At 40.2% G+C, this 25,100-nt stretch overlaps 1 protein-coding gene across 3 annotated transcripts in view; it reads right to left on the reverse strand.

Annotated features, from left to right (window-relative positions):
* Cyt-b5-r (Cytochrome b5-related) overlaps positions 1 to 25,100 on the reverse strand; it is an 86,978-nt gene that overhangs the window by 34,995 nt on the left and 26,883 nt on the right. The window contains exons 1-4 of one of the 3 annotated variants that reach the window (XM_053776272.2): positions 22,220 to 22,372; positions 15,334 to 15,566; positions 12,412 to 12,590; positions 10,148 to 10,286 (exon numbers count right to left, since the gene is read on the reverse strand). In XM_053776272.2, coding sequence (XP_053632247.2) covers positions 10,148 to 10,286; positions 12,412 to 12,590; positions 15,334 to 15,566; positions 22,220 to 22,281 — 613 coding nt within the window. In that variant the 5' untranslated portion in view covers positions 22,282 to 22,372. Of the gene's footprint in view, positions 1 to 10,147; positions 10,287 to 12,411; positions 12,591 to 15,333; positions 15,567 to 20,598; positions 20,721 to 22,219; positions 22,373 to 25,100 lie in introns of those variants that run through there. The other 2 variants (XM_053776273.2, XM_053776270.2) reach the window with 2 other exon arrangements.

The raw sequence follows: 25,100 nt of genomic DNA on the forward strand, positions 1-25,100 counted from the left end.
CATTTTGAATATAAAAATAACAATATTTGTTTTACTTCCAAGTCCTTAATGTTAAATAAAAGATTACTGCTAAAGTTTCCAGAGTTTTAAATGTCCCTACTTCTATATTACAAGGGTCACACCTGTAATGAAGAGAAATTAAGGAAAGGGACCAGAATTATATAATTTAAATAAGGCAAATGAAAAAAAGACAAAATCTTTTACATATTGGGTAGCAATGAAAACTAGACAACTTGCAGTTGAGATGCTGCTAGCACTGCTTTTCTCTAGTAAAACTTAGATATGTCAGTGTAGTGGAATGTAGATGTTATTAGTCATATCACTGGAGACTTATATTTAACCCGTAAACGGTCCAAGCAGACCTACGTTCACATGCGTAGTGCTCCAAAAGTAGATCTACGTTTTTTTTACATATTTTCAAATATAACAAAAAAAAAAAAAAAAGTAGATCAAAGTTTTTTTACACGTTTTCAAATGTAAAAAAAGAAAAAGAAGATCTACTTTTTTTACATACTTTCAAATGCTGAAAAAACGTATATATAAGTTTGGACCATTTACGGGTTAAGAAGTGGCAGAGGCTCTTCACCACACCTGCTTCATATTACCAACTACTCAGATATGGAAAACATGAGGAAATTAAAACTGCATCAGGGTATAAAACAAACAAATTCTAACCACTCAATAGAGCAAAAAAACTAATGTGAAGGATCTGGGAGTGATAATGTCAGAGGCTCTCACCTTCAAAGACCACAACAATGTATCTACCTCATTTGCCACAAAAATGATAGGATGGATAATGAGAATCTTCAAAATTAGGGACGCCAAGCCCATGATGCTTCTCTTCAAATCGCTTCATCTCTCTACAGTGCTCGTCATGGCATTATGCCGGGTGAGTGCCCCGGCATAATGCTGTGACAAAAATCAAAGGCCTATCATACAGGGGAATCTTTTTTGGTCAGTGCATTCTGCTGGGTAGCAGCTGTAAGCATGACATCTCGGCCTGCCGCCACACTTCACAGTGACTTCTCATTGCTCATGTGGCTGCCGTGGTGAAAGGATGTGTTGCACTGTTGTCTCTCATCTGCCCCATCTTTTGTCCAGTGTTCCCTTTGGCAGAAAGGTGGGCTAGTGCAAAGATGAGTAGTGGGGGGGTTGAAGAGGGTTGGAATAGTTTTAAAAATGCAGTATTAGAATGTGGGGCAGAAGTTTGTGGTTATAGGAGGGTGGGCGCAGGAGGAAAGAGGAGTGATTGGTGGAATGATGAAGTAAAGGGTGTGATAAAAGAGAAAAAGGTAGCTTATGAGAGGTTTTTACAAAGCAGAAGTGTTATAAGAAGAGCAGAGTATATGGAGAGTAAAAGAAAGGTAAAGAGAGTGGTGAGAGAGTGCAAAAGGAGAGCAGATGATAGAGTGGGAGAGGCACTGTCAAGAAATTTTAATGAAAATAAGAAAAAATTTTGGAGTGAGTTAAACAAGTTAAGAAAGCCAAGGGAAAATATGGATTTGTCAGTTAAAAACAGAGTAGGGGAGTTAGTAGATGGGGAGATGGAGGTATTTGGGTAGATGGCGAGAATATTTTGAGGAACTTTTAAATGTTAAGGAAGAAACAGAGGCAGTAATTTCATGCACTGGTCAGGGAGGTATACCATCTTTTAGGAGTGAAGAAGAGCAGAATGTAAGTGTGGGGGAGGTACGTGAGGCATTACGTAAAATGAAAGGGGGTAAAGCAGCTGGAACTGATGGGATCATGACAGAAATGTTAAAAGCAGGGGGGGATATAGTGTTGGAGTGGTTGGTACTTTTGTTTAATAAATGTATGAAAGAGGGGAAGGTACCTAGGGATTGGCGGAGAGCATGTATAGTCCCTTTATATAAAGGGAAAGGGGACAAAAGAGACTGTAAAAATTATAGAGGAATAAGCTTATTGAGTATACCAGGAAAAGTGTATGGTAGGGTTATAATTGAAAGAATTAGAGGTAAGACAGAATGTAGGATTGCGGATGAGCAAGGAGGTTTCAGAGTGGGTAGGGGATGTGTAGATCAAGTGTTTACATTGAAGCATATATGTGAACAGTATTTAGATAAAGGTAGGGAAGTTTTTATTGCATTTATGGATTTAGAAAAGGCATATGATAGAGTGGATAGAGGAGCAATGTGGCAGATGTTGCAAGTATATGGAATAGGTGGTAAGTTATTAAATGCTGTAAAGAGTTTTTATGAGGATAGTGAGGCTCAGGTTAGGGTGTGTAGAAGAGAGGGAGACTACTTCCCGGTAAAAGTAGGTCTTAGACAGGGATGTGTAATGTCACCATGGTTGTTTAATATATTTATAGATGGGGTTGTAAAGGAAGTAAATGCTAGGGTGTTCGGGAGAGGGGTGGGATTAAATTTTGGGGAATCAAATTCAAAATGGGAATTGACACAGTTACTTTTTGCTGATGATACTGTGCTTATGGGAGATTCTAAAGAAAAATTGCAAAGGTTAGTGGATGAGTTTGGGAATGTGTGTAAAGGTAGAAAGTTGAAAGTGAACATAGAAAAGAGTAAGGTGATGAGGGTGTCAAATGATTTAGATAAAGAAAAATTGGATATCAAATTGGGGAGGAGGAGTATGGAAGAAGTGAATGTTTTCAGATACTTGGGAGTTGACGTGTCGGCGGATGGATTTATGAAGGATGAGGTTAATCATAGAATTGATGAGGGAAAAAAGGTGAGTGGTGCTTTGAGGTATATTTGGAGTCAAAAAACGTTATCTATGGAGGCAAAGAAGGGAATGTATGAAAGTATAGTAGTACCAACACTCTTATATGGGTGTGAAGCTTGGGTGGTAAATGCAGTAGCGAGGAGACGGTTGGAGGCAGTGGAGATGTCCTGTTTAAGGGCAATGTGTGGTGTAAATATTTTACAGAAAATTCGGAGTGTGGAAATTAGGAGAAGGTGTGGAGTTAATAAAAGTATTAGTCAGAGGGCAGAAGAGGGGTTGTTGAGGTGGTTTGGTCATTTAGAGAGAATGGATCAAAGTAGAATGACATGGAAAGCATATAAATCTATAGGGGAAGGAAGGCGGGGTAGGGGTCGTCCTCGAAAGGGTTGGAGAGAGGGGGTAAAGGAGGTTTTGTGGGCAAGGGGCTTGGACTTCCAGCAAGCGTGCGTGAGCGTGTTAGATAGGAGTGAATGGAGACGAATGGTACTTGGGACCTGACGATCTGTTGGAGTGTGAGCAGGGTAATATTTAGTGAAGGGATTCAGGGAAACCGGTTATTTTCATATAGTCGGACTTGAGTCCTGGAAATGGGAAGTACAATGCCTGCACTTTAAAGGAGGGGTTTTGGGATATTGGCAGTTTGGAGGGATATGTTGTGTATCTTCATATGTGTATGCTTCTAGACTGTTGTATTCTGAGCACCTCTGCAAAAACAGTGATAATGTGCGAGTGTGGTGAAAGTGTTGAATGATGATGAAAGTATTTTCTTTTTGGGGATTTTCTTTCTTTTTTGGGTCACCCTGCCTCGGTGGGAGACGGCCGACTTGTTGAAAAAAAAAAAAAAAAAAAAAAAAAAAAAAAAAAGGAAGTCTTTAACACCTGAACCTATAGCTCAAATCGTAGGGCTTCACAAAGCTGGGCACCAGACGAAAGAAATAGTGGAGAATGTTAGTGTGTGTGAGCGTTCAGTGAGAAACTGGGTGCAGTGTTTTAAGGCTGGTGGTGGTGTTGAATTACCGTCTGCCAAACCTTGGCCTGGTCCCTTGAGGAAGACATCTGTTCATATCTTGGCTGTGTTAGAGAAGCAGTTACTCTCTAAATGCTTCTTTAACACAGTTAAAGTACAAACAGATGTCTTCCTCGAGGGGCCAGGCCGAGGTTTGGCAGACATTACCTCAACACCACCACCAGCCTTGAAATGCTGCACCCAGTTCCTCACTGAATGCTCACACATACTAACATTCTCCACTATTTCTTTCGTCTGGTGCTCAGCTTTGTGAAGCCCTATGATTTGAGCTACAGTTTTAGTTGTTAAAGACTTCCTTTTACCCATAATCAAACATGTACAGCCCCAGAACCAATGGGAACACCAGACAAAAGATGGCAGCCATGTGAGAAATGAGAAGTCACTGTGAAGTGTGGTGGCAAGCTGTGACATCATGCTAATGGCTACTACCCAGCAGAATCCACTGATGAAAAAAGAGGACCCTGTATTGTAGGCCTTTGATTTTTTGTCGTGGCATTATGCTGTGATGAGCACTGTAGGTTGGAATACTGCTGTACACTAACTGCCCCCTTCAAGGCAGGTGAAATTGCTGAACTGAAGAATGTACAGAGAACTTTCATGGCACACGTAAGTAGGATAAAGCACCTAAATTACTGGGAACAGTTGAAGTCCCTTGATTTGTATTCCCTGGAATGCAGGCAACAAAGATACATGATAATACATGCTTGAAAAATCCTAGAAGGATTAGTACCAAACTTGCACATGAAAAATCATGCCTTATGAAAGCAAAAGACTTGGCAGGAGATGCAACATTCCCCCAATGCAAAGCAGATGTGACACGAGTACACTAAGAGACAACACAATAAGTGTCAGGGGCCCAAGACTGTTCAACTGCCTCTGAGCTGTCTTCAAGTAGGCACTGGACAGGCACCGGCCACCTGATCAGGTGGGCTGTGGTTTGTACGTCGGTTACCGTGCGGCCAGCAGTAACAGCCTGGTTGAACAGACTCTGATCCACCATGAGGCCTGGTCTCAGACCGGGCCGTGGGGGGCATTGATTCCCGAAACCCTCTCCTGGTATACTCCAGGTATGGCAACAACAGTCACTATACATATATCATAATTTTCTACATATGCATGTATAGCAGCAGCAGCAGCAGCAGCATGCATTAATGATGACACCAGGTTAAAGGGCAAGTTTACATTATTAATTTGAAGTTTTCAACTTTGTTTAGAAACTGTTACAAGGGGAAGGAAGGAGAAAAAGGCATGCAAGTATGGTTCATAAATTGCATTAGGTAATTTAAGGACCTTTTCTTTACATAATGACCCAAGTTATTCTACTACACCTGTGAGGAATGCATGTTAATTGTTTCATCTCTTTGCTCAAGAGATGTTGGCCTTATGTAGTATATTCTCAAAATATTTCAATCACTATCCAGGACTTCCTGAAGAAGCACAGAACAATACTCAAGTTGCAAGAGTACAAGTGATTTGAAAGGTGTCATCATTGGTGTTGCTCGACTTTACCTTTCAAACTAAACCATAGCCACCACCTACAGTTATATACAGTTGAATTATTGGTAAGCGATAACATCAGCATTAAAGTGGAACATTCAAGATAAAGGGGATATTGGGAGAACTGCAAATGTTAATTTCCCACTTTTCCCCTGTATGCATTTTTTTTACATGAACCTAAAATGTGTAACAGAGATAAACTTCCTATCTTTGAATATGTTCTTTAGCAATCATTCACTCTTTATCCTGATGCATCATACCATAAAAATGCAATTCTAGTGCATAGTGATATTCCATTGTCTTGAATTTCCAATTAGAACCAATTTCACTACATTGCAGCTTGTTTCTATTTAGACAAGTACAATGTTCCAACAATTCAAGTTTGCTCTTTTGCCCTTCCATACCCAGAGGCTCAATATCTGCTGCAAATTCATGCTGTCTCTTCCTTGAATACCTTTAATCACATTCTCATGCTATCGGAGTGTACTATATTGGTTCCAAATCCCCGCATACAGTAGGGGTTCACGGCTCTTTTTCAGGTAGTAGCAACTCAAGGACACTTATTAGTCGGCCAGCATTTTCACTACAGAGTTATGTGCAAGGGTCGCTATCATACATACTGCAACTATGTCCATCACCTCATTTGCTGTCATTTCTAATTCCCTAAGAGCATTACAAGGAATCCAGAAATTCAACCCACACATCCCACTGTATGTTGTATACAAAAATGGTTATGTCATATTTCTTGGAAGCACAACAAAGTTTTTTGCTAGGTCCCTAGATATGCTGAATCAACCTCTCAATCTGTTATTCATGACCTGACTATTTCCCACAAAGGGGTCTGACTACTTTTCAATACTCCCTCAACTCTTGAAGTCACTACAGTTCAGATGCCCCTCCAAACTGCAAATATCCCTGGCCCTCCTTCAGAGTGCAGGCACTGTACTTCCCACATCAAGGACTCAAGGCTGGCTAACTAGTTACCCTGAATCCCTTCACAAATGTTAACTTGCTGATACTCCAACAGCTCATAAAGTCCCAAATACCTTGTTTTCTAGAAGAAGAATTTTGTTCAGTTCCCATCTTTCTTCATCCGAGATTGCAGACTCAAGGCACAAGCTATCCTCAACAAACCGCCCATGGAACAGCCCCCTAAACAGTTCATAGTACTCCCATGTGGCGATGTTGCCACGAATACTCGCCGGGCACTTGCTATGAGTAACATCAACGTTTCCACCATAAACACATCCTCTATCAAAGACCTCACTACTAAACGCAGCCCCACACCTCTAACTTCTACAGCAGGCGTCTACACTATCCCCTGTGGGTTCTGTCCCAAGAAATATGTAGGCGAGACAGGCAGAGATCTTGTAGTCCGCCTGAATGAGCATCGAAATGCCTCTAACAGAGACGATGTAAGGTACGCCTGTGTCCTCCACAGAGACTCCACGGGGCATTTGATGAACTGGAACGAGGCACAACTCGTTCTCACCGAACCAGACCTCAGACGCCGACGGTGCCTAGAAGCCTCACTAATCACCGTCACCGACACTATAGAACGCAACACTGGAAACTACAAAATTTCAAAAACATTGGCATACATGATACTTAAGCAGCACCAACCCAACAACACAGGAGTCACATGATTTCATCGTCTACTGGTCCTCATCATAGGCAGAGGTTGTTTTGATAAGGACCTGCCTCGCATGGGCCAGTAGGCCTTCTACAGTGTTCCTCCATTCTTATGTTCTTTTGACATTCCTCAGGTCACGTGCGTCACATCTCACTCTCCGCCTATATATAATGTCTTTCTACCTCTGTATGTTAGAAGTGATCAAGGTCCCAGGACCGAAACGTTTTCTAATAAATATGTTATAGTGTTTGCTTACGTGTCTTTCTAAACCAGCTCATAAAGTCCCAAATACCTTTTGTTCCACTTATTCTTATCTAACATGCTCACACACTCTTGCTGGATGTCCAAGGCCCTTGCATACAAAACCTCCTTTACCCCTCTCTCCAACCTTTCCTAGGGTGGCCCCCACCCTGCCTTCCCTTCACTACAGATTTATACACCCTCTAAATCATCCTATTTTGCTCCATTCTCTCTATGTACAAACCACCTCAACAACCCCTCCTCAGCCCTCTGGATAATACTTTCAGTAACCCTGTGCCTTCTCCTAGTTTCCAAGCTACGAATTCTCTGCATAATATTTACACTACACATTGCCCTCATACATGGCATCTCCACTGCCTCCAGACTCCTTCTCATAACATTCATAACTGATGCTTCACACCCATGTCAGTGTTGGTACTACTATACTCATACATTCCCCTCTTTGATTTGATCTGACAGAGCTTCGCTTCCACTGATAACGTTTTTTTTTGTCTTCACAGATGCCTCAATGCACCACCCAACTTTATCCCCCCTCCTTAACCCTTAAACGGTCCAAAGAGATTGACGTTCAGATTCGAAGTGCTACAAAAGTAGGTCTACTTTTTTTTACATATTTTCAAATATAACAAAAAAAAAAATTTAGATAAAAGTTTTTTTTACACGTTTTCAAATGTAAAACAAAAAAGATCTACATTTTTTTACATACTTTCAGATGTTGAAAAAACGTATATATACGTTTGGACCGTTTAAGGGTTAATCCTATGGTTCACCTCGTCTTTCACTGATTCATCTGCCAACACGTCCATACACAAATATCTGAATACATTCACTTCCTCCACACTCCATCCTTCCAATCTGATATTGTCTTTCATTATCTAAATAATTTAATACCCTCATCACCTTGCTCTTACCTATGTTCACTATTAATTTCCTCCCATTACATACCCTTCCAAATTTGTCAACCAACCTTTCCAAAAGCACAGTGTCACTGGCAAAAAGCAACTGTGACAATTGCCATTTTGTATTAGATTCTGCATATTTTAACCTCATACCTCTCCCCAACACCCTACCATTCACTTCCTTTACAACTCCATTTTTTTCATCAAACCAGCCATACCCCACTGAGGTAAGGTGACCTAAAAAGAAAAACGAAAGTTCTCTTTTTAAATTTTGTAATTTATACAGAAGGGGTTACTACCCCCTTGCTCCTAGCATTTTAGTTGCCTCTTCTGACAAGCATGGCACAAGTCCATTTATAAATGTGTTAAACAACCATGGTTACATCAGGAATCCATGTTCTAGACCTACTTTTATTGGAAAATTATCTTCCTCTCTCTTACATATCCTAACATGAGCCTCACTATCCTGGACACAGAATACTGTAACCGATAAAACATTATAGGGAGGGAGAAAGCTAGTGGAGACAGATGAAGGGTAGTGTGCTGTGTGAGATATTACACCTCAGCCAAACACAGGAACATCCCTCCTGACTTCCCACACACACATACTCACCCACCTCTCTGCCTTGCCAGCATCATGCTTCTGCCTGACCTTCCATGCCACCCAGCCACTAACACATCGTAAATAATGAATCTTCAGATTTTTGACAGTCTTAAAAAAGGGAGATCTTTATATATGCATGAAATAAAGATAGGGAAGAAGTGAATCAATGAGGCAGGCAATGAGATAGCGAGGAAGTGAATCTGTGAGGGAGGCAGTGAATCGGTGAGATAGACAGTGGGGGAGGTGGTAAGACAGTGAGGGTGGCAGGGAGACAGTGTGGGAGGCAGGGAGAGAGGCAGGAGGCACACAGCCACCAGTCTAGGCCTCTCCTTGGCTTCCAGTCAACTCACCCCTTCTAGTAAGTAAGTAAGTTTATTCAGGTATATACAAATACAGTTACACAGAATTATCATACATAGCAGCATATGTGTAGAGAACCTAGGATAACCCAAAAAAGTCAGATAGAGTGACTTATTTCCCCCTCCCTCAGGCAGAGCAGGTATGGCCTCTCTCACTGGCTGGGTGGCTACAGCCTCACCTGCTTGATGACCACTCATGAACTATCACACTGTAAATTATAAATCCATAGTTCTTCACTACTAGGTAGTAGGTTGGTAGACAGCAACCACTCAGGGAGGTACTACTGTCCTACCAAGTGAGCGTAAAACAGAAGCCTGTAATTGTTCTACATGATGATAGGATTGCTGTTGTCTTTTTTCTGTCTCAGAAACATGCAAGATTTCAGGTACATCTTGCTACTTCTACTTACACTTAGGTCACACTACACATGCATATACAAGCATATATATACACATCCCTTTGGGTTTTCTTCTATTTTCATACTAGTTCTTGTTATTGTTTATTTCCTCTTATCTCCATGGGGAAGTGGAACAGAATTCTTCCTCTGTAAGCCATGCGTGTTGTAAGAAGCAACTAAAATGCCGGGAGCAAGGGGCTAGTAACCCCTTCCCCTGTATACATTACTAAATTATAGAGAAACTTTTATTTTACTTTTTGAGCCACCCTGCTTTGGTGGGATATGGCCGGTGTGTTGAAAGAAAGCTCTTCACTAATCTTTACCAAATAAATAAATCAAATCAAATCAAATTTTACTTCTTTCCTAAGGTTACAATATGTGTTTACATTTCATATATTGGTTAAAGGTTCTTTATAAATGCATATAAGGAACATACACAAAGTATCAATGCATTAACAAAAAAATTACTGAAAAAATGATATTTAGAAGTCATCACTGATAAAAACACAAATATTAAATCTATGCTCACAAGCAAAATTCAAAACAAAGGACTTTTTTTTTTTTTTTCATATTGTCACTGCACATCCAGTCAAACTTTTTGTCAGTTAAGTCTGAAAAGTATTAAATGGAAGGGCGGGGAGGTTCTGTTAAACTGAGGTCTTACTGTACTACCAGTTTAACAGCATCTGACAATATTCAGCTTGTAGGAGCAAATGACTTGCCAAAGCTAATTTCTATACAAACAGGTTGAAAGAGCATCCCATACCAGCCAATATAACAAGAGTGTATGACTCAGTGAGACAAGCAGCAACAGTGAGGAGCATGAAGGTGAGGGCAAAAGAGTCCTGCAACACCACCATTGACCAAGTAGGACCTCTCCCAACCTTTTTGAGAATTGGTCGCACCTAAAAAAAAAAGAAAAAAAAATAGAGGCAAAGGTAAAACAAGTTACTAACGATATAATAAATATATATTTGTCTACAGTAATTGTAGCAAGAAAAACAGCTCTACTTTATCATATGTACCACACATTTTGAAAATCATGTCAACTGAAAAAATACAAAAAAGTAAAGCATTTGAATTTGTAGAAATAATCAGTCTATATTTTTTTATCAGTTGTCTTATTAAATTTTAATAGTGCTGATAAGCCTAAATATAATTAGATCTGATCACAAGTCTTGTACATATTTAATTTTTTGTGAGAAGATGGGATTATAAAACAAGTGAATACTATGGTGTTTTTGGAAGTGCAGCACTGAAATATTGTACTGTACATGGAATATGATACGAGAGGCAAGATGTCACAATTGTTTTTGTAAATGACAATGCTTGGGAGATTCAGAAAATAAGCTGTAGAAGTTGGTAGAAGAGTTTGGGAATGAAGGAAGCTAAAAGGCATGCAAATGACAGAATAAAAAAGTGAATACAGTAGTTGAAGATTGAGACACTTATGCAGCATATGGAAATCTTTATTCAGGAAACGTTTCGCCACACAGTGGCTTCATCAGTCCAATACAAAGAGGAAGGCGTAAGGAGAGGAGGAGAATGAGGTAATCATTCCCTCAACCTGGAGTCGATGTGTTCAGTCCATCAATCTTGTAGAATGTACAGCATAGGGCCGTAGACGTGGCTTATATACTGTAGTGAGGTGACGTGAAGCAGATGGAGGCGGGGTCATAGTGGTACCATCCACTAGTCCACAGAATACAGTAGTATAGCAAAATAAAAAAGTGATGAGAATATGAAATTTAATCTAGGGGAAAGAAAGATAGGATATCAGGAGTATGAAAGATCTAATTTAATGAGAAGAGGGTTGGAGCAAGGTATGATAATCAAGAGGTTGTATAAATATGGAGCAGGTTCAAGGTGTAGGGGATGTCTGAGGAAGGGTTAGAATGAGGTTATAAAGAAGGATTCTGAGGGCGAGGTTTTAGCGTCCAATGAGCATATGCAGGTCTAGTAGATAGGAGAATGGTAAGTAGTTTTTTGTAACTGATGTGTTATTTTAGTGCAAGCTTAATAACATCAATAAAGGGGTTTCATGAAAATCAGTTAGCTGGACAAGGTCTGAACTCATGAACTCTGCCAGACACTCAACACTTCAGAGGGTTATTGGACTGTCATCTCTGCACCTTTGGAAAGACAGACTGGGAACAAGTGATCATGAGAGTTTAATTTGGGTCACTCTGCCCTGGTGTATATGTATACAGTGGGCTCAATATGAGCATACATAAGTATTTGCCTGATAGATTTAAGAACTGCCAGGGCAACTTTTGTATGGAAGAGTGCCCCCTGCCATATTGTCAGACAAAGAATTGGCTAAATTATAGTGATTTTTCCATACTTTAATGACTGGCCTAGAAGCTCGCTGGACTTAAATCCAGTGGAGAATGTTTGGAACCTCAATAAGTGTAAGCTTTGTGGCACGGACATGTCCTCTAACCCCAAAATCTTGAGTGCCATTCAGCAGGTGTGAGAGAGTATTGATTTTCCTGTACTCCGTAAGCGCCTAAGAAGTGCATCAAGAGGAAATGTAATTCTACGAAATAGTTTAGAAGAGGAACACATGCATATTTCAGTACAGGTATACCTCGCTTTAAGGAGTTTCACCAATACAGCATTTTCCAACTACATACATATTATGTTTATTATTATCGGCTCTTGCCTTGCTCTTAAGATGGTTTGCGTCAGTGACGTGCATATCAGCTGGCTCCAAGATGAGTCGAGCATTGTCTTTTTTAGGTCTAGCGCTATTTCACACATAATAAGTGATTGTGTTCTCAGGAATCTAACCACTGTATTAGCAAGGTATGCCTGTATTATATACATTTAAAACAGTGGGTCATGATAACAGTCTCGTTTCCTGTGTGATCCGTTTATGCGCATGCACATTTATGATGTTTACTGTATAAAGTACACAAATACATAAAAATTGCTGAAACATACTACAGTATTAGATTACAGTACAAATAATCATATATATGTGTATACACATACATACACAACAGTATGTGAATAAATACATCATACTTTTCTTTTTAACATTTTGTAGAATCCATCATCATGAAAAGTATATGGGGAATTCCGAGGTGTAGATATGTCTTTGGCATAATACTTTGGAAGGGTATTTTCAGCTGCTGTACTAATATGCGCACTTTCAAAGGCTTCAGTGATGTCTGTACCTTTAGTTGCTAAAAGCCAGTCCTTGCCTGTGAAAATGTAGTTGCATTAAATATAAAGATATTTTAATACAGTGGATGGCAGGACATGCTATAACACCTGCAAACTGTCACCATCAATTACAACACAGTGGATGGCAGGACATGCTATAACACCCACAAACTATCACCATTAATTACAACACAGTGGATGGCAGGACATGCTATAACACCCACAAACTATCACCATTAATTACAATACAGTGGATGACAGGACATGCTATAACACCTGCAAACTGTCACCATCAATTACAATAAAGTAGATGGCAGGACATGCTATAACACCTGCAAACTGTCACCATCAATTACAATACAGTGGATGGCAGGACATGCTTTAACACCTGCAAACTGTCACCATCAATTACAATAAAGTAGATGGCAGGACATGCTATAACACCTGCAAACTGTCAGCATGAATTATAATATAGTATAAAGATTTACTGTGCCAATTATTTAAAAATATATTACACAACTCTAAAAACAAATTATATTCTAAAGTACTCGTCAATACTAAACTTGTTAAGTAAAAGGACACAAATGCAACTAATGTGACATTTTATTGTCCTCCTGAAGAGTGAAACATTGCCACAATAAAATGTGACATTAGTTGCATTTGTGTCCTTTTACTTAACATATTGTCGGTAATTCTACCAATATTAATACAATACTAAGCTTGTTTTGGTCACTATGTGATACAAGACAGGTACAGTGGACCCCCGGTTAACGATTTTAATCCGTGCAAGAGGGGTAATTGTTATGCGAAATAATCGCTATGTGAATGAATTTTCCCCATAAGAAATAATGGAAATCAAATTAATCCGTGCAAGACACCCAAAAGTATGAAAAAAAAAATTTTACCACATGAAATATACATTTTCCCACACACAAAGAGAAGGATACATGCACAATAGTAAAGTAGTACATGCACAGTATATATTGTGCATGTACTAGTCTACTAAATGAAGAATAAATGACACTTACCTTTATTGAAGATGCAGCAATGACTGATGAGACACTGTGTCCTGGGAGTGCCTTTTCCTCCTGAGTACTGTAGGTCCTGTTTGGCATTTTCTTCCAGAACAGGCCTTATCACACTGTGTATGCCACTACGATTCTTAAATCTCTCAAACCAACCTTTGCTGGCTTTAAATTCACCAATATGAGCACTAGTTCCAGGCATTTTTCCCTGTTCACCTGGGTGTTAGTCGACTTGTGTGGGTTGCATCCTGGGAGACAAGATTAAGGACCCCAATGGAAATAAGTTAGACAGTCTTTGATGACACTGACTTTTTTTGGGTTATCCTGGGTGGCAAATCCTCTGGGGTTAATTGTTTCTTGGTATTCTCAATAAGCCACACCAACAACGGTGCTACAGCAGCAGCAGCAGCTGACAGTGCAGCAGCAGCAGCAGCTGACAGTGCAGCAGCAGCAGCAGCTGTACCACCAATAGTAGCGATGGTTGATTGGGGTTTATTATACAACCTGGCCAGCTCGGAGACATGCACTCCACTTTCATACTTATCAATGATCTTTTTCTTCATCTCTATTGTAATTCTCACCCTTATTGCTGTAGGGTTGGCACTAGAAGCTTTCTTGGGGCCCATGGTCACTTATTTTCCAGAAAAAGCACCGTAAACACTGTAATAATACGAAATATTCTGATTGTATGCTTGGATGTTACCGCGGAGGCTGGCTGGTAAACAATGCCACCGGCGGAACACGTGAGCGCGTCTCGGACGAAAATCGGTAAGCGGGTTTTTAAGCGGTATGTGAGGCAAAATTTTTGCAATTAAAGTAAGCGGTATGCGAAATAATCGCTATGTGATGCCATCGTTATGCGGGGGTCCACTGTATTTCTGGTATCACATAACCCCAGCCCACCTGCATGTTAACTCATGTAAGAGACCTAGTAGCTGTACCTCAACATTCTCAATGTGCAGAAGAGCTGTAGCTCAACTTTCTCAACAGATCTTGGCACTATAACTCAACCCACCCACAAGGTCCAGAAGCTGGACATCAACACCTCGCATGAGGTAAGTAGGGGATCCTTCTAAACATATTTTTTTACTTTATTTTATTTTTACTGAAAGTGTGTCTATATGGGAATACGATAGAACACAAGTTTCATGGTGATAGCCCTGATAATAAAAAATTAGAAATACAGTAAACTTTTTGATATGGCAACTGAAGCATGGACAGGGAAAGTGTTGCAGATGAGTGCGTACTACAATACTGTGTTAGGTCTATGAAGAGTGTTGGGGGGGGAGGTGTTGTCTAGCAGTGGACTGTGACACCATTTGAACTGTGGCTTTTTTGTTGTGTTAATATTGATTTTAGGTGGTTTTTCATTGTGGAACCCCAGGCACAAATAGCACAGGTGAGGTATGGGTAGATCAGTGAAAAGTATAGTGTAAGCAGTGCTGTTTGTGGTACATTAGTTACTGTAAAAATTATCAGTGGACCATTCTCAAAATTGTGTTCTGGTTTTCAGTCATCAGAAATAATGATGATATATCCTGAATATAGGAAAATGAAAATTATGTAAGTTATAAATATACATATACACTGTATTTTTTAAACACACTGGTCAACATTCACCAATGTAGGGTGAACAAAAAATTAATCACTTTTATCACCCCTCATTCAATATAAATATTTCTTTTCAGTTAACATTCATTTTAGCTTTCACAATATAATTTTTCTCAATACACAAATGCCAAAACAAAACACATACCTCCAGGATGTTTATCAATAAAATCAGTTAGGTCGTACAACTTGTTATGTATCCTCCAGTATGGGCCAACATCATCATCAATCCTCTTCCCACTAATCCATGTATGAGAAGTCTTTAGTGAGTTGTCACGGTTTGTTGGGTAATGCAGAAAACCAGCAAATGAGGCACTATTCTGACTAGTATGTCCTTTGGATTTCTGACTGTTGGAAACGTCATGATGAGGTGCCATTTTTCTGTAAGATTACAAACTTGTACTGTATAACAGATGGCAAATTTCAGCATATTTTATGCAACTAAATGGCAATTAGAATTCACTTTTAGCCCCAATAATGAGTAAAAGGCACTTTGCTTTACAAGCTTTTTATGGAACACAGTTCAAAGAGCTTGTACTGCAAAATACTGTACATCTTTTCTTCACTTAGGGTGGCAATTTCCAAATCTCCAAAAAGGAGGACACAGCTGCTATGTATGTATGTATGTGTGCAATAAGATCACAGTAAACAGGTGATATCAGAATATGCAAAACAACCACTGTGAAAGAACAGGGAAATTCCAAGCACTTTTGTGACTTCTCACATTATCAAGGAACTATAAAAAACAAAACATCAAAGGAAGGCATATAAAGGGTCAAGACTACACCTTACCATCAGGTCTTAGGCCCTGTACACTTATTGTGTTGTCTCTCAGTGTACTCATAGCACCCCTGCTTTTCATTGGGGGAATGCTGCATCTCCTGCCGAGTCTTTTGCTTTCATAGGGAATGATTTTCGTGTGCAAGTTTGGTACTAAGCAAAAAGCATACTATAATGGTAGAGCTTTAGTATGGTACATATCGTAGAAATACTACGCTCGTACTGCCTCACCAAGTTGACTACATGCACACCTCGCTTAAGTTTTTCTATGATTTCATGCTTTACATCAATGGACAACATCCTCCTCCTCTTCTCAGCACTGTCCTTTGCACTTACTTTCTTAGGATCCATGGTTAGAAAAAAGAAATTTGGCAAAATAACTGCACAAAAAGCACAAAATGCACGCACAACACAAGAGAGATGCTTCCATGGAGAGGTAACCATGTGCACTGACCGAGTGAGACGCGGATAATGGGAGGATGTTGTGGCATTCACTGTGCTAACTAGTGGTGGCATACCTGAAGCTCACTCGTAACTTGGATTTTGGGTAGGAATTCAAAGCAAAAAATCAACTGAGCGAAGACTTGGAAAACTCGTAAGTTGGGGCACTCGTAAGTCAAGGTACCACTGTATATTTTTAAATGTAAATTGTAATTAACAGAATAGAGGAAATCAGCTCTAATATACATTATTTAGGTACATATGCATACTGGTCAGAGGGCCTGTCGTAACTCCGAGTCGTCGGTAAATGAGTACGTTGCTAAATGAGGAGAGGTTGTATGTATATACTATATACCACTGTATATTTTTAAATGTAAATTGTAATTAACAGAATAGAGGAAATCAGCTCTAATATACATTATTTAGGTACATATGCATACTGGTCAGAGGGCCTGTCGTAACTCCGAGTCGTCGGTAAATGAGTACGTTGCTAAATGAGGAGAGGTTGTATGTATATACTATATATCATGTAATGCAGGATTAGATTCTGCATTACATTTCCCACCTCAAGAGACAGAGCAACGTTCACATCGCCTTAACAACTTAACCAGCGATCATACAAGAACCATGCATCTAGCAGAGCTAGGTGTTGTTCATGGTTCGAGGATGCTCATGGTAGTGGTAAGCTCGAGACTAATTTCAACCACCTCCCATTTTGAATACCAGCCTCCACAAGTAGTTTATATAGTAACCACGAAATAAGTTCATGGTTAAATATAGTCTTTCTTTTTGGCATTTTGTATTTGTATTTCTTTAGGGGTTTAATTAAAGCAAGAAACAAAGTCAACCACTTCCCCTGCAGCCTTCGGCAGACTGACCGTCTTAGATTTCAATGTGTACTTGATTGATGCCTTGACTCATCTCATACATGTACACATCAATGGTTTACACATCAATGGTTATTGTGATCTTCAGTTCCTGTAGTTTCAGTATTCATAAGGTAATTTATATAATTCTTTCCAGACAGGTCCCAAAAATAGCAAATTAACATCCTGCTTGAAGTGGCGCATGATGAAGAATAGATTGCTCAGAAGCAGGGCTGTCCTGCCTAAAGCAGGATGTCTGGCTAGCCTGTCTTCATTTCAGTATTTTCAGCAATATATCATTTATTTCCATTAACCCATAATTGGGAGAGGAAGCATTTGGTGTTAAGGTGTCCCATAGCTTGATCGCTAGTACACTCAGCTCACACACTGAGGTCTGGAGTTTGAATCTCCAGTATGGCTAGATAACATTAGGATGTGTTTCCATAAGACACCTGCTGTCCATGTTCACCCATCAGTATAAAATGGATACCTGGGGGTTAGTCGACAGGTGTGGATTGGATCCTGAGACAAAAAACTGACCTAATTTGCCCGAAATGTTCTGCACAACAAGCGGCTTTCTTTACAGTAGTATGTCACTGATGTCAGCTAGGCCTATATACCTTGTACATGTACTTGTAGAAATAAAGATATTATAATTATTAGACGTCAAAGTTTCCTCACAAAAATATATAAGTGTACTGTTACAGCCACGGTTTTGTGGCACTTTGTCTTCTTGGTGATTTGAATGCTATTTTGTCTTTAAATAAGGTTATTTTTATTAAATTATTTCTTAAACATACATTTAGAATTTCTTTGTATTATAGTTTTCTGCTCTACAATCCTAAACATTGTACGACCAATCATGAGTGTGACAATCTTCAGCACAATATGATGTGTTTAAAACTATGCTACTGATTAAATGCTAAATATTTTTCTTCACAACCATCATAGACAGAAACTGATTAACCAATGAACATTAAAACACAAGGTCTTAAACATTTCCAACAGATTTTCCATAGCTCAAAACTGGCTCCTTTTTATTGTAGATTTACTGTACTTGCAATATTAATAATATAATTAAATAAGCACTAAACCTGAGAGGGGCCATACAGCACTTCAGGGAGGGATGCATGAAAAGAGGAATGTGCAAAGGTGATGAGGGTGTGTAAGGGCAGGGGTGTGTAAGGGCAGGGGTGTGTACGGGCAGGGGTGTGTAAGGGCAGGGGTGTGTAAGGGCAGGGGTGTGTAAGGGCAGGGGTGTGTAAGGGCAGGGGTGTGTAAGGGCAGGGGTGTGTAAGGGCAGGGGTGTGTAAGGGCAGGGGTGTGTAAGGGCAGGGGTGTGTAAGGGCAGGGGTGTGTAAGGGCAGGGGTGTGTAAGGGCAGGGGTGTGTAAGGGCAGGGGTGTGTAAGGGAAGGGGTGTGTAAGGGCAGGGGTGTGTAAGGGCAGGGGTGTGTAAGGGCAGGGGTGTGTAAGGGCAGGAGTGTGTAAGGGCAGGGGTGTGTAAGGGAAGGGGTGTGTACGGGCAGGGGTGTGTAAGGGCAGGGGTGTGTAAGGGCAGGGGTGTGTAAGGGCAGGTGTGTGTAAGGGCAGGGGTGTGTAAGGGCAGGGGTGTGTAAGGGCAGGGGTGTGTAAGGGCAGGGGTGTGTAAGGGCAGGGGTGTATAAGGGCAGGCAGGGGTGAGTAAGGGTAGGCAGGGGTGTGTAAGGGCAGGCAGGGGTGTGTAAGGGCAGGCAGGGGTGTGTAAGGGCAGGCAGGGGTGTGTAAGGGCAGGCAGGGGTGTGTAAGGGCAGGCAGGGGTGTGTAAGGGCAGGCAGGGGTGTGTAAGGGCAGGCAGGGGTGTGTAAGGGCAGGGGTGTGTAAGGGCAGGCAGGGGTGTGTAAGGGCAGGCAGGGGTGTGTAAGGGCACAGGTTAATGGGTGTAGGAGTAAGTGCTCAGCTCATGTGTCATACACTGAATGGCGAAATAATGGAATAAATTCAAGAGACGTTAGTCAATAAATAGCTAAGCAAACGAAAATTAAAAAAAAAATCATATTAAACACTGCTGACAGGATATCTGGCGTATACCTGGAGGGGGTTTCGGGGGTCAATGCCCCCGCGGCCTGGTCTGTGACTAGGCCTCATGGTTGATCAAAGCCTGATCAACCAGGCTGTTACTACTGGTAGCACGTACACCGACGTACGAGCCACAGCCCGTACGTCGGTTTTTACAGTAGGTAATTACAACATTAGGGTCCTAATCAAAATATATCAACGTTAGGATGTTAAGGGATGTCCTATGGCCTGGTAGGCAACACTCACATCACACACGAGTGTCCGTGGTTCAATCCCCGACCGGGTGGAAAAACTGAGTGTTTCCCTACACCTGCTGTCTCTGTTCATCTAGCAGTAAGTAGGTACCTCTCTGTTCATCTAGCAGTAAGTAGGTACCTCTCTGTTCATCTAGCAGTAAGTAGGTACCTCTCTGTTCATCTAGCAGTAAGTAGGTACCTGGGTGTTAGTTGACTGGTGTGGGTCGCATCCTGGGAAACAAGATTAATGACCCAATGGAAATAAGACAGTCCTCTGGGTTTAAAAATCCGAACAAAATCTTATATCTTAAGTAACATGTCACTCGTGTATATGCACAATGATACATATAAAACAACTATACACTACATACAAATTACATGTCTTGGAACACCTTTGTATCAGTACAGCAATGTTAAGACTTGTAATATTTTGCTGCCTCTCTACTGTAAACCATACTAGTTGTAATATTTTTGCTACTTTGCTCTTTATAATAATGCAAAATTAAATTTTTAGCACTCAATCTATATTTAGTTTTAAGCAGTCTGCAAGCATTTTGATAAGATTTTCCTCGGATTTTTAACCGCGGAGGGTTAGCAACCCAGGATAACACAAGAAAGTGGTCCTCAATCTTGTCCCCCAGGATGCGACCCACACCAGTTGACTAGCACCCAGGTACAGATAAGATAAGATTTCGTTCGGATTTTTAACCCCGGAGGGTTAGCCACCCAGGATAACCCAAGAAAGTCAGTGCGTCATCGAGGACTGTCTAAGTTATTTCCATTGGGGTCCTTAATCTTGTCCCCCAGGATGCGACCCACACCAGTTGACTAACACCCAGGTACCTACTTGCTGCTAGGTGAACAGGACAACAGGTGTAAGGACACTCGTCGAAATGTTTCCACCCGCCGGGAATCGAACCCGGCATTGTATTACCTCCACAAGAGTATGATGTTTGACTTAGAGCAATAATGAGCCAGCAGAGGGTAGGTAAGTAAGTTTATACCTGAATAAACTTACTTACTTACTTACTTACTATGATGGTGGCTGGTGTGGGTTGACTACTGCCACTCACACTTGAGAACACAAGCACACTCACTCACTCTTTATCACTGTGATCATATATCACTGCTAGCAGCAGCCACAGTGACCTTCAGCTGTGTTGTCTTCAAGGTGAAGGTCACAGTGACACATGATCTGTGACACACATGATTTGACCTGTGACACTTACATGATTTGACCTGTGACACTCACATGATTTGACCTGTGACACACATGATATGACCTGTGACACACATGATCTGAACTGTGACATTCACATGATTTGACCTGTGACACATATGATATGACCTGTGACACATATGACCTGTGACATGATCTGACCTGTGACACTCACATAATCTGACCTGTGACACACATGATTTGACCTGTGACACACATGATCTGACCTGTGACACTCACATGATCTGACCTGTGACACTCACATGATCTGACCTGTGACAATCACATGACCTGACCTGTGACACTCACATGATATGACCTGTGGCACACATGATATGACCTGTGACACACATATGACCTGTGACTCACATATGACCTGTGACTCACATATGACCTGTGACATGATCTGACCTGACACTCACATGATCTGACCTGTGACACGCATGATTTGACCTGTGACACTCACATGATCTGACCTGTGACACTCACATGATCTGACCTGTGACACACACATGATCTGACCTGTGACACTCACATGGTCTGACCTGTGACACTCACATGATCTGATCTGTGACAATCACATGACCTGACCTGTGACACACATGATCTGACCTGTGACACTCACATGATCTGACATGTGACACATGATCTGACCTGTGACGCTCACATGATCTGACCTGTGACAATCACATGACCTGACCTGTGACACTCACATGATCTGACCTGTGACACACATGATCTGACCTGTGACACACATGACCTGACCTGTGACACACACATGATCTGACCTGTGACACACACATGATCTGACCTGTGACACTCACATGATCTGACCTGTGACACACATGATCTGACCTGTGACACTCACATGATCTGACCTGTGACACACATGATCTGACCTGTGACATTCACATGATCTGACCTGTGACACACATGATATGACCTGTAACACACATGATCTGACCTGTGACACTCACATGATCTGACCTGTGACACACATGATCTGACCTGTGACACATGATCTGACCTGTGACACACATGATCTGACCTGTGACACATGATCTGACCTGTGAAACTCACATGATCTGACCTGTGACACACATGATCTGACCTGTGACACATAATCTGACCTGTGACACTCACATGATGTGACCTGTGACACATGATCTGACCTGTGACACACATGACCTGGCCTGTGACAACATGATGTGACCTGTGACACACATGATCTGACCTGTGACACACATGACCTGACCTGTGACACTCACATGACCTGACCTGTGACACTCACATGACCTGTGTATACCTAGTAGTAGTTTATTCAGGTACACATGAACAAATTATCATACCTAGTAAAATATGTAAATTACCCAAGACAGCCCAAAAAATTAAAAGTATCTTTTTCCATTGTTAGACTTAACGAAGACACTTCTTACCTGGACCCACTCAGCACAGGAATTAATCTGTAGAGGCAGTGATGAGTGCCAGAAGAGGCCATCACGTGCTCGCTGCCAGCTAATGTTTTTTTGTTTTTGTTTTTGTTTTTTTTCCCTTGAGCAAGTGGCGTCGCGCTGCCAGGCGTACGAACTCACCCGTTCAGTTAATGAAGACAAACACTGATCCATAATACTGAAGGACACCAGTGGAAATAAGTCACTTTGACTTTTTTTGGTTATCCTGGATAATCTACACATGCTGCTGTGTATGATAATTTATATAATTATTTATATGTGTAACTGTACCTTAATAAACTTAAGTGGAGAAAGTTGCCACTAAGGAAGTTTATTCAGGGACAGTTATATTGTCTTTGGATGATTAACATTATCTTACATAATAATATATGTTTAAGATAACATGAAAATAAGTCAAGAGTGAAAACTGGGCTCCATGAAGCAAAAAAGTTACCAGAGTGAGTCTTCCAATATTACGCAGTGCGAGACAAAGTTACTGTGTAAAAACGACTGATAACTAAGCTTGTTGCTGTGGCAAGAATAGACTCTCACGCCACACATCCACTTCTATCTCACATTATCTCTTCTCTATAACCTTTATCAGTCTTATGATAACTTAGTCTCTCTTCTTACACAGGGTCGCATGACAGTGGCAGCCATAGAAGACAATGAAAGTCTCCAAGTGGATATGAACCAAATCTTTAAATGGGCTGCAGAAAACAATGTGAAGTTCAATGAAGACAGTTTTCTATTACTCCGCTATGGATCACTCGAGGAAATTAAAACTGTATCGGAGTATAAAACAAATTCCAGCCACAAAATAGAGCGAAAAACTAATGTGTAGGACCTGGGAGTGATAATGTCAGAGGATCTCACTCTCAAAGCTCACAACAATGTATCTACCACATCTGCTAGGAAAATAGTGGGATGGATAATGAGAACCTTCAAAACTAGGGATGCCAAGCCAGTGATGATTCTCTTCAAACCGTTTGTTCTCTCTAGGCTGGAATATTGCTGTACACTAACGGGCCCTTTCAAGGCTGGCGAAATTGCAGACCTGGAGAACATGCAGAGAACTTTCATGACACATGTAAATATGATAAAGTACCTCAATTACTGGGAATGGTTGAAGTCCCTTGATTTGTATTCCCTGGAATGCAGTCGAGAAAGATACATGATAATATACACTTGGAAAATCCTAGAGGGGCCAGTTTCCAATCTGCACACGAAAATCACTCCCCATGAAGCAAAAGACTCGGCAGGAGATGCAACATCCCCCTCCAGTGAAAAGCAGGGGTGTCACGGTATGCTAGAGACAACACAGTAAGTGTCCGGAGCCCAAGACTGTTCAACTGCCTCTCAGCATACATAAGGGAGATACAAATACTCAAGGGAATTGGTAAAGTAAACAATGACAGGCTGTTTGAGAGGCGAGAAACAGGTACTCAAGAGACACATTGGAAATTTTAAGTCACAGATGAACCACTGCGATATCAGGAAGTATTACTACAGTCTCAGGGTTGTCGGGAAGTGGAATGATCTCAGTGAGGAAGGAGTGGAGCAGACTCCATACATAGTTTTAAGAAAAGATACCATAGTGCCCACGAAGCTAAGTGACAGTGAATCTGGAAAGTGATAAGAGGCAGGCCCAGGAGCTGAGTGTCAAATAAGAGAAATAGGTAATTACTTTATACCAACAGAAAGACTGAATGATGGTGGGTTGGGTTGAATGATAGCTCTAGGCCTTTTGTGTTGCAATCACATCATCAGGAGGTTGCAATGTTGCAAAGGAGGTCCAAGCAAATACGTCAACAGGGAAAACTTTTGAATAAAAGTGATCAGAGAACATTTAATGACACGAAAATTTCACCGGCCTAAGATTATGCAAATTAAAAAATGTGTGAAAAATGAGAGGCAGTAAACAAGGTGGGATCACAAGATAGTACGATAACTGCCTCCGAGAAAGATGTTGTTTATCACATAACATAATATAGTTAGGTAAAGTTTGTCAGGAAACAGTACAAGTGTTTCCTGACGCTGGAACTTTTTGGTCATCTGACCGAGGCCTTCTGCTGGCTTACCCATTCACCCCTTTAAATAATGTAGTTATACTTATCCTAGATATATATATATATATATATATATATATATATATATATATATATATATATATATATATATATATATATATATATATATATATATATATATATATATATATATATATATATATATATATATATATATATATATATATATATATATATATATATATATATATATATATATATATATATATATATATATATATATATATATATATATATATATATATATATATATATATATATATATATATATATATATATATATATATATATATATATATATATATATATATATATATATATATATATATATATATATATATATATATATATATATACTTTTTAAACGTTGCCGTTGTTATTGTAATATATTTTGCGCATTTCATCGCTCATTTACAATTATGTAAACATTGTGGTTGAGAGGGACTTGCTTCTCTCTTCACTGTTTTTTATATATAACAAATTTAATATTACTTATTGAATATAAAACGGTATAAAAACTTTTAGTTTTGAACGATAATTTATGTAACTGCACAACGTCGCTTAACATCGTAAAAGAAGAAAAAACGTAAAGTGAATGGAATGTGAGCGAAATATTTTGGAACAACAAATCCAATATTACATTTATATTCGTCCTGGTTACCACGAGCACATATATTTTTTTCAGTCAAATGTATAACTTATGAAGCTGCAGTGGTGCGCGGCCCATAAAAGAAGCACCTAGGTTCGATCCTAGGGCGGGTGGAGACACTGAACAT

This window comes from Cherax quadricarinatus, chromosome 19 (genome assembly GCF_038502225.1).
Source record: "Cherax quadricarinatus isolate ZL_2023a chromosome 19, ASM3850222v1, whole genome shotgun sequence".
Classification (NCBI taxonomy): domain Eukaryota; kingdom Metazoa; phylum Arthropoda; class Malacostraca; order Decapoda; family Parastacidae; genus Cherax; species Cherax quadricarinatus.